This window comes from Passer domesticus, chromosome 21 (genome assembly GCF_036417665.1).
Source record: "Passer domesticus isolate bPasDom1 chromosome 21, bPasDom1.hap1, whole genome shotgun sequence".
Classification (NCBI taxonomy): domain Eukaryota; kingdom Metazoa; phylum Chordata; class Aves; order Passeriformes; family Passeridae; genus Passer; species Passer domesticus.
Genome location: NC_087494.1, coordinates 2440433 through 2450485, shown reverse-complemented (window position 1 = coordinate 2450485; position 10053 = coordinate 2440433). Strand labels below are relative to the sequence as shown.

The 10053-nt window shown below is 50.9% G+C and overlaps 1 protein-coding gene across 2 annotated transcripts; it reads left to right on the top strand.

Moving 5' to 3' along the window:
- Positions 1-64: 64 nt before the first annotated feature.
- On the top strand, positions 65-9860 carry PWWP3A (PWWP domain containing 3A, DNA repair factor). 2 transcript variants are annotated; one of them, XM_064396124.1, is made up of 16 exons: positions 65-163; positions 1054-1088; positions 1699-1794; positions 2208-2299; positions 2545-2615; positions 3229-3546; positions 3577-4155; positions 4663-4776; positions 5116-5186; positions 5627-5703; positions 6178-6238; positions 6482-6557; positions 6818-6868; positions 7020-7450; positions 8122-8210; positions 8444-9860. In XM_064396124.1, exons 3-16 carry the CDS (start codon positions 1738-1740, stop codon positions 8517-8519), a joined length of 2163 nt encoding a protein of 720 aa, XP_064252194.1. In that variant the 5' UTR covers positions 65-163; positions 1054-1088; positions 1699-1737; the 3' UTR covers positions 8520-9860. The 2 variants fall into 2 exon arrangements, with proteins under 2 accessions (XP_064252194.1, XP_064252193.1); XM_064396123.1 differs by having other exon boundaries at positions 3229-4155.
- The last annotated feature ends 193 nt before the right edge of the window (positions 9861-10053 follow it).

Here is a 10053-nt window from a genome sequence, read left to right as displayed (position 1 = left end):
GAGCCTCGTGTTTTGGCCCCCGGCGGGGAGGGCGGGGCGCCAGGCGGCGCTCGCTGATTGGGCCGGGGGGGCGGTGCCGGGCGGCGCGCGCGGCGCATGCGCAGACCCTCATGTGGAGGGCGGCGGCGGCGCGCGCGGGTCGGCGTTGTCGGGAGCGCGCACGGTAACGGTGCCCCCCCAACAACCCGGGTCTTAAAGCGGGGTCTGGGGGGGACATGAGGGTCTGGGGGCCATCACCGCCACCGGGGCTGTGTGTGGGAGTCCCGCCCGTCCTCTGAGCGGGCGAAGCGAGCGGCCCCGTCCCTCCCCTCGCTGAGGCGTTTTGGGGGGTCCCGTCCCTCCCCTCACCAGGGAAGGTTGGGGAAGGGGGGCGACCCCTCTGAGGGGCCGGTATTGAGGGATCCCGTTCTTCCCCTCACCGAGGCGTTTTAGGGGGCCTGTCCCTCCCTTCACCAGGGAAGGTTGTGGGGGCGACCCCCGTGAGGGGAGGGTATTGAGGGGTCCCGTTCCTCCCTTCTCCAGGGAAGGTTGTGGGGGCGACCCCTCTGAGGGGAGGGCATTGAGGGGTCCCGTTCTTCCCCTCACCGAGGCGTTTTGGGGGGTCCCGTCCCTCCTTTCACCAGGGAAGGTTGGGGAAAGGGGGCGACCCCTCTGAGGGGCCGATATCGAGGGGTCCCGTCCCTCCCCTCAGCGGGCGCTTGGAGCGTTCCATCCCTCCCGGGGGGGGGTTTGGGGTCCCGTCCCTTATGGAGGGGTCTCTGCACTGGGGGTCCCGTCCGTCCCCTCACCCGCTCGCGTTTCGGGGAGGGTCCCGTCCCTCAGCGGGTGCGGGATCCTGGGGGTCTCTCCCCTCACCCGTTGGGGTTTCGGGGAGGGTCCCGTCCCTCCCCTCGCGGCGGGGGCGGTTTGTCCGTCCCGTCCGTCCCCTCACGCGGGGTTTTGGGGCCGGGCGGTTCCCGCTGTGCCCGCTCCGCCTCACGGGGGTCCCGCACCGGCCCCGCCGCCCCGGGCTCGCTAACGGCCCCGCGTTCCTCCCTCCCTCCGCCGCCGCAGCGCCGCGATCCCGGAGCTCCGGCGATCTGGACCTTGTAAGTACAAGAATATCCTCAGTAATGTGTTTTTTTTAAAGCCCTTCAGGAAGCCCTGCGGGGTCTGAGGCCGCTCTGCTCAGGTTTCTGTTGAAAATAGCGTGTAAAAATTTGGATTAAATGGGGTGGGAAAAGTCTACCCGGCGCGTTATTTTTAGGGTGTAGTTCCCTGTTTTCAGGGTTTGGTCGCAGGAAGCTGTGGATTGGGCAGGCCCACGGCTGCGTTGTGTAATTCCTGGTAGTATTTTCCTCACACAGTGAGAGCCACTTGTGCTCCTGGAATTAAGGAATTCTTTTATCCTGGGATCCTTTTTTGGTTGGAAGGACCTAAAGCCCATCCAGTCCCATCCCTTCCACTATCCCAGGTTGCTCCAAACCTTGTCCAACCTTGGATACTTCCAGGGATGGGGCAGCCACAGCTCCTACAGAAAAATGGAATTTAAGATATAACATTAAAGAGAGGCTGCAGGGTGGTATCAGTGATCCTGAAGGTAAAACAATAATGACTGTAGCAATGTGTTTGATTCAATCCTGTATTTCCTTCAGAAATAAAGACCACAATGGACAAAGGTGGGTGATTCCTTTATTCCTTTTTTTTTTTTCCCCTCAGAACACCTTGGCTTTGCCCTTTTCCACGTGAAGCTCAGCCATGACTGACCAAGAGTTTGTCCTCTGCAAGTGGAAGAGGCGTTTGTGGCCAGCCAAGGTAAGGAGGAATGAGGAAATGTTTGTGGAGGCTGCTTGGAACAGAGCAGGAAGGAAGGGAGAGGTCCCAGCCAACGTGTCTGAACTTGTCTGAGCTGTGGAGATACCAGCAGGAAAAACGGAGAGGGCCTGGAGCCATGGGGATAACTTCTCACAGCCTGAGGGCAGGGTTGGATGGGGCACTGGGGAGAAATTCCTCCCTGTCAGGGCCTGGAATGGATTTCCTGGGCCAGTGAAGGAGTCCCTGCCCTTGGCAGGGGTGGGATGGGATTGAAGATCCCTTCCCAGCTCCATCCTGGGATTTTATCACTCCACAGTCTTCAAGCTGCTCCCAGGCAGTGTCAAGCTGCTCTTAGATAAACGTTTTGCTGTTGATTAAGATTTTTAAATGAAGATTTCTCACTTCTAATGTAGGTTTTGTGCAAACCTGGAGTTGCTGGGGGCAGTCCTGTTGCCACCACAAAAAGGATGGGATTGAAAGCCGAAATCCTTGGCTTGCAGAAGCAGTTGAGTATCCTTGTTCCTATCACATGTTTGCATTTTTGGAGGCTAAAAAATAAGGGGAAGGAAGGAATCCTTTTATCTGAAGGTGCCAGTGAGACGGGATCCTGGATTTGCAGAAGGTTTAGGGGTTTAACCCTATCCAGGACAGGTTGGGGGAGGGAGTGTTTGGGGATTTTGCTGTCTGAGAGCAGTTTTGTGCTGCTGGGAGTGTTTTGCTGCCGGTTCCAGTCACCTTTTTGTGTTCCAGGGTCAGTGTGAGCTCTGCAAACGTGGTTCCCCTGACAGAGGAGAGGATCAAGGCCATCGCCTCCACCCTGGGTGAGGAGGGAGGGGCTCAAATGTGCTGCTTTGTGTCTTTTCTGGGGGTAAAATACCTGTAAAAACTCAGCCCCAGATGTGCTGCTTTGTGTCTTTTCTGGGGGTAAAATACCTGTAGAAACTCAGCCCCAAAAGTGCTGCTTTGTGTCTTTTCTGGGGGTAAAATACCTGTAAAAACTCGGCCCCAAATGTGCTGCTTTGTGTCTTTTCTGGGGTAAAATACCTGTAAAAACTCAGACCCAAAAGTGCTGCTTTTCTGTGTAAAATCCCTGCAGAAACTCAGCCTGGGGGGATAAAACTTCTGTATCTCACTTATTTTCTTTTCCCCTTTTCCATAAAGTTGGAAAATAGGTTAAGAATTTATCATTTTTCTCTTCCCTGGGGTGGTTTGTTGGAGAGATGGTGAGGAAATGTTTCCCTCAAACTGAGGCACTTCCAGCTTGGTCTTTGTGTGTCTCCATCCTTGGCCTTGGGAATTGTGGATGATTTAAGTAGTAAAAAATGCACCTTAAAAGAAACACTACGAGTAACATTTATTATTTCTTGAATAATGCGTTTGTTTATGGTAGAATAATGAGGACAATTTCATTTATCGAATATTTTTCCTCATCAGAGCAAAAGGAAAGCGTGAGTGAGGCCGTGGAGGAGCTGCAATATCGCTGCTCCCTTAAACTTGCCCTGGACATTCTCCATCAGACTGACTCCAGCAGTGACATGGCACCTGCAGAGGGACCAAATCCCGAATTTTCCCGGGAGAAATCTGCCCCCCCCACCCCCTTCCACAGCTTCTTGTTGCGCTCTCGCTCCAAAAAGTCAGAACCTGAGGCTGCCAAGAGGAAAAGAAAACCCCAGAATAACTGTGGGGTGAAGGATGATCCCAAAGCACGCAGCCAGGGGGGCTCTGTGGCTCCAGGGGGGAGTGGAAAAGCACCTGGGAGGGGCACAAACCCTGCCAGGGCACCTGGGAGGGGCACAAACCCTGCCAGGTGTGGTGCCAGGAACTCGAGTGTGGCACCAGCTCCTGACAGTCACAACTGCAGAGAACCAGAGCCAAAATCATCACCCAGACAGAGGAAAATCCAGCCCAAAGTGGGGAGTGGAGCCTCCTGTAAGGCAGAGGTTGGAAGAAGTCAGCAAGGAAGGAAAAGAAGATGTAGGGATGATTCCCCCCAGGATCAAGCACAGCTGGCTCCTGAGGAGGGCTCTCCCTCTGTCCCCTCTAAATCTGGCACTGTGGAAGCTTCCAGAAAGACAGGAACTCAGCCTGGGAGAACATTCCTGGATTCCTCCTGTGAAACTGCCTCGGATGAGCTGGAGAAAAGCATCAGCAGTGAGAGTGAGAGCCTGGCAAAGCAGCTGGATGGGAGGAGAGAGGCAGAGGGTGGAAAACACCTGGATGGGGCAGCTGTGGCCTCGGGCACAGACAGGAAATGCAGGAGCCAGCCCGGATCCTCACCTGGGCCTTCTGGTGCCTTCCCTCAGCCTCAGGAGGAGGAAAACCAGGATGGGAATAGAGCCCCTGACTCTGAGGAAGATGAAGGTGGGCAGATCCCTTGGGGAAGGGAAACCTTCGTCCTGGGTGGGTGCTGAGCACTGTTACTCACCTTGGAATGTTACTCACCTTGGAATGCTGCTTTGCTTTTGGGGAAGTGGCTCTTGAATTGCTGCTTTCATTCCTTTTGGTTTCCATTCCTGGGAAGCAGAAATGCTGATTCCCTCAGAGCTGGGGAGGGTTTGGGTTCTCTGGATTTGCTTGGGGTTTTCCATGGAAAGCTGTTTGTTTTGGTTTTTTTTTGAGCTCACATTTGTTATCCCTTACTGCTCTCTGATAAATTGAGATTAAATGTTTTTGAATGAGTAGGTGCAGTTCCTGAGGCCAGCCCCTTTCTTTCCCCTTTCCCTCTTTCATCCACACGATCAGGGAATCAGGATTCCCTAATTAGAAGTGTGCAGGTCTGTCAGATCCCCTCTAGGTCACACTCAGGTGTGTCTCACCTGCTCTGAAGCTGATCCTGTCCTAATGCCTGGATCCTGGTGCTGTTGGCAGGGCTGGAAGCCTCTGGGATGTTTTCCAGGAGAGTTTCCTCAGAAAGCCTCCCTCCACTCTCCCCTCTGGCAGATGAAGAGGAGGAAGATTTCCCAAGTGTTCTGTCCCATCGAGGTGAGACATCAGCAGGGCTCAGGCTCTGCCCCCTCTGGGAGCTTCAGTTTGCCTGCAGTCCCTGGAGATTCCAGGAGGGGATCAGCTGTGTCCAGGCTTTGGGATAAAATGCCTTTCCTGGGTCCATCAGGCATTTTGCTGCAGAATAAAATGAAAATCCCTGAAACTGGACAAGGGCCTGGGATTGAACTTGCTGGGTTTCAGTTCAGGCCTCCCTGTGCTGCATTTTGGGGTCACTGTAACAGCACTGAAGAGAAACTCCTGGAGGAAAAGAAGAAAGGGGCAGCACCTGTCTTGTTGTATTGGTTTTTAAGGAAAATTTCCTTTCTGTTTCACCAGAACCCAAATTCTTCGAGGAAGGGATGTTGGTGTGGTGCAAGCTGCGGCGGTATCCGTACTGGCCAGCCGTGGTAAGAGCAGCTCCTGCCTCCTCAGCCTGCTGATAAGGAGCAACTCCCAGCTCTGGAGTGACTTTTGCCCTTCCTGCAGGTGTTAAAGACCTTCCAGCAGAAGCATTTCAAAATTGATAGCAGTAAATTTGTGCTAAAAGCACTCCAAATGTGGTCACTTCACTCCTGTTTGTACAGAGCTCTGGCTTATCCCAGTTCTTTTGTGGTGGAGCAGGACTTTGTTCCCAATTTGCAAAAGAAAGGAGAAGCCCTTTGTGCACTAAAAATACTCCCTTGGGGGAACTGGTTGCTGCTTCTGCTTGAGTTTTTCATATTTGTGAAATAAAGGAAAGTTACAGCAACAAAAAAAAATTAAGTGTGGGTTGTAGTGGGGGATATCCACAGAAAAATATCCCTGCTTTATCAAGATTAGGATTTTTGAGGCTTTTTCCTCTCTCCAGGTAAAAGCAGTGAAGAGGAAGCACCGGAGGGCCTGTGTGCTCTTCATAGATGGCACCACAAATGAGAAGAAAAAAGGGTAAATGTGGATTTCCATCCCATCCTGAATCTCCAGCCTCGTTATTCCATGTCCTGTGACTTTTCCTGGTGCAGGGTGAGGACAGTCCTGTCCAGGTTGATCTGGGAGGGAGGGGCTGGGGCAGGTGAGGGTTGCAGGTGCTTTGTCATGCTGCAGGTTGAGGCAGCTCCCTGTCCCTGGGAAGAGCTGAGGAGTCAAAAACAAAAAAAAATCCCCTGGAATGCAGCCAGTGTTCTCCTTGTGCTGCCCAAACTTTCTGGAAACACTGGGCTGCCTTTAACTTTTCTCTAAACCAGGTACTTCTCATTTGTTAGAAGATTCCATACTTTTAACTTGCTGTGGAAGCTAAAACCATTAAAATTTGTGCTCCTGAATTCCTTGGGAAATGGGATTTTCAGGGAGAAGCAGAGCTGCAGTAGATCAGCAGGGAAATGGGGTGGTTGAGGTGCACCTCTGACTGTGTTTCTTTAAAAGTTTCTCAGTGTCTCTGAAGAGCCTGAAGCACTTTGACTGTGAGGACAAGCAGGAGCTCATTGTGAGTATCCCAGAGATGTGGAGCTGCAGGGCTTGGGCACATACAGTGGGAAATTCAGGATATAAATGGCCAGGGGGGAAATGTGGGGCTTGGCCCCCTCGAAGCCACTCTCATCCCTGTGACAGCTCTGGCAGGAGTTGTTTTACCGTGAGGCAAAAATTCTCATGGACCATTTTTGTCCCCTGGGCTGAAACTCTTGGAGAGCTGCTGGGTTTGGGACAGAAATTCCTCCTTGTTCTGCAGGAACGAGCCAAGGAGAACTATTCCAGGGAAATCGAGTGGTGCCTGCAGCTGATCCGGGACTACCGCATCCGCGTGGGTGAGGAGGGGCAGGGCCCTTGGCATCACCAAAGCCCAGCGTGGTTTGGGTGGGAAGGACCTTAAAGCCCTTCCAGTCCCCCCCTGCCATGGCAGGGACACCTTCCACTGTCCCAGGGTGCTCCAAGCCCTGTCCAGCCTGGCCTTGGGCATTCCCAGCTTCTCTGGGATCTCATCCTGAGGTCCAGCAGGAAAGGGGAGCCCCAAGCTTTGATTTCTGGGTGAGTGGAACTGATCTCTGCCCCTGTTTTGGTTTTTTAGGCTGTCATTCTTTCACTGGGTCCTTCCTGGAGTATTTTGCTGCTGATATCAGTAAGTGAATCCATCCCTTTGGGAATTCTCTTGGCTGGGTAAAAACTCCTCTGAACAATAAAATTCCTTATTTTCTATTGATATGGCTATGAAAAGAAAACAAAAAACTCTTTGTACATTTAAATATAAATTCTTGTGGTTTCCCTTTCAGGCTACCCAGTGAGGAAGGAGGGATACCAGAGTGTGGTGCAGATGGCATTCCCAAACACAGGGGAGGAAGAGGCTGGGCAGTCTTCCTCAGACACCTCCCCCCAGAAGCCCCCGAGGAAGCTCCTCCCTGACAGGACCAGAGCTGCCAGGGACAGGGAGAACAAGAAGCTGGTGGAGTTCATAGTGAAGACCAAAGGGGCTGAAGAGCATCTCCTGGGCATCCTGAAAAGTGGGAAACAATCCCGCTGGCTGAAGAAATTCCTGAATTCCAGCCGGTACATGACCTGTGTGGAGACTTACCTGGAGGATGAGGAGCAGCTGGACCTGGTGGTTGGCTACCTGAAGGAGGTGTACAGGGAGATGGACACCAAGAACCTGCACCAGATCCTGGGGGATGGCATCAGGTTCATCTCAGATGTGCTTTTACCTGAGGTGAGGGAGGGGGAAAATGAACTGCAGAGGTAAATGACACTAATTCCCATTATTTATTCCTTTGTGTGACGTGGGTCCTGTGGAATGATGTGGGGAGAGCTCCCAGAACTGAGCCAGGCAGGAATATTCACCCCTGCCTACAGCCTGAGTCACTCAAATGTTGATTTTTAAGCACAGAAAGGAGAAGCTTCAGGTAGATTGTTGTATTTAAAAGCAGACTGATAGTTTTCTGATGTATTTTAATTACCCCTGAAATGCTTCAAAGCTTTGTTTGGGGTTTTTATTTTAATTTGGCAACTTCTCAGGTTTTTCTTGGTCCTTTGTGTGTGTGGAGGTGGGGGTGGTGTGTTGGCTGTTCTTCCAGTTGTTGTGGATAACTTGTGTTCTTCCCAGGAATTTTCCCAGGAGAACATTAACTCGTGTAGAAACAAAATTACTGTGAAGAATATTTTAATCTGAGGATAAAAATACCCCCCAGGGGATGATACAGAACAATTTCATATTTTTTATTTAGGAATTTCAGACACTCAATGAGCAGTTTCATCCAAATTTTCTAAGTTACTGAGGAACCCTTTTCTCAAAACATGCTTAGCTGAGGCAGTTTCAAATCCCTGGCTATGGTTTAGTTTTGCTTATTGATTATTATCATTAATTATTCAATGCTTTTCTAGGCCATCATCTGTGCCATTGCTGCTGTGGATGACATTGATTATGAGAAGGCAGAAGAGAAGTACATTAAAGGCCCACCTGTGAGCAAAAGGTAGATTTTTTTAGGGTTTTCCAAGGGTTTTTACTCATTTGTTGTTGGATGCAGAAAAGGTTTCAGGTGAGGGCAGGAGAGCTCAGCATCCCCCTCCTTTGAGGGACAAAATGTGGAAAATGTCCCAGCTGAGCAACCCTGCAAATTTAATTTGGGTTATTATTGTCCAGGTGATGCAATCTGGACAATAATATCCTGTTTTAACTTCCAACCTTCTATGTTTTCCTTTCCAGAGAGAGAGAGTTGTTTGATGAACAAATCCTGGGAAGCAAAAAGCTCAAGACTGAGGCAGAGCCTGCAGAGAGCTGAGGAGAGGCCAGGGCTGTCCTGGGGCCAGCTGTAAATAACCAGTGGTGCTTTGTATAAAACGTGGCATTCTTTGTAAAGTCTGTGTGTACATCCCCAAATGCTCTGCTCCCTGCTGCTTCCATGGCCTCACTGTGTTCAGGATCCACTGCATCCTCACCCCTCAGTGCCCTCCTGGGGGCTGCCAGAGACCCCCAGGGCTGTGCAGAGCTGCTGCTGCTGCTCCACCACTTCCACGTGGGTTCTTTTAGCCAAACACCCGACCTGGGCAGGGATCTTGTCCTGCTTTGGGCTCCTTGCTCCTGATCCAACCAGGGAAGGCTCCTGGGGGTTCTCCCTTCCTGCCTCGTGCGTCTCCAAGGGTGGGAAATCAGAGCTGCCACCTGGATCACCAAGATTTGGGCTCTTCTTTTGTAAAATTCCATGGAGAAGGAATCCAGGTTTGCTTAAACAGAAACATTTCCTCTGACTGAATCAGTGGAATGCTGGATTGTTGCCTCCTCTGAATTTTGGGAGGCTTTTAATTGTGGTTTTGGTTTTTTTTTTTTCTCATCTAAATTCCCAATTTAATCCTGCCCAGTTCCCTGCTCACCTTTGTTGGAGCTGTGGCACATGGAAGCAGTGTCACCAAGAACTAATTAATGATGAGTAATGATAAATGATACATAAAACCCCCTGATTAGGGTTTCTCTGTGATAATGAACTGTGATCTCCTTGCTTGTCCAATAAAACCCAAGATGATTTGAAATGAAGAGGTTGAAATTGGGATCCAGATGTCTATCCTGGCTGTAGTAATTATCTGAATATATTTTAATTACACTTTTAATTGCTCTGTGCTCTCTAATGAGTTTTTCCATGAAATCCTTATTCCTGTTATCTCAAGTACCTCAGTTACAGGGCCAGGCCAGGAAGTGAGGGTTTATTAAAGCCTGGGAGGAGGGATAATGAATTTTGTGGGATGGGATAAAAAATTAATGATGGAGTTAACTCAGAGCTGTGAGTGGCACTTTCCCTTTGGAGATGAGGGGCTGGGGGGGACTGCTCTGGGTAATTTGGAGGTGGGGGTGAACTTCCCCCTCCTTTCCATGAACCCTGTGTTCCCTTTTCCATCAAAACTCCTCGGGTGCTGCTCGGATCCTGCTCCAGACCAGAACCACCTCCCTGCAGCTGTGAATCCTGGAATGGTTTGGGCTGGAAGGGCCCTCAAACCCCAGCCAGGGGCAGGGACAGCTCCAGTGTCCCTGGGTGCCCCAGGGATGGTCCTGGCCTTGTCCCACCCCTGGGCACCAGGCTCAGCCTCAGCGTGTACCAAGCACGTGGACTTAATAAAGTGAATCATCAACATTTGCTGCTTTTGTTTAATTATTGTAATCTGTGGTGGGTGGTGCTTCCACCCCGGTGTGACAGCAGGTGAAGATACTTTATCTGATGCATAAAAACTGAGATGATAAAGTAACATCCTGTCTGTCTCAGTCTCATGTTATTAATCACTGGGAAATAAACTCAGTGGGTTTTGTTCTTGTGCTTTATTTAAAAT

Coding starts and splice junctions, on each gene's coding strand:
- PWWP3A (XM_064396123.1), top strand. CDS start 1,738: ATGACTGACCAAGAGTTTGTCCTCTGCAAGTGGAAGAGGCGTTTGTGG. Junction 2,300..2,544: donor ATCCTTGGCTTGCAGAAGCA/GTTGAGTATCCT, acceptor TTTGTGTTCCAG/GGTCAGTGTGAGCTCTGCAA. Junction 5,187..5,626: donor ATCCGTACTGGCCAGCCGTG/GTAAGAGCAGCT, acceptor TCCTCTCTCCAG/GTAAAAGCAGTGAAGAGGAA.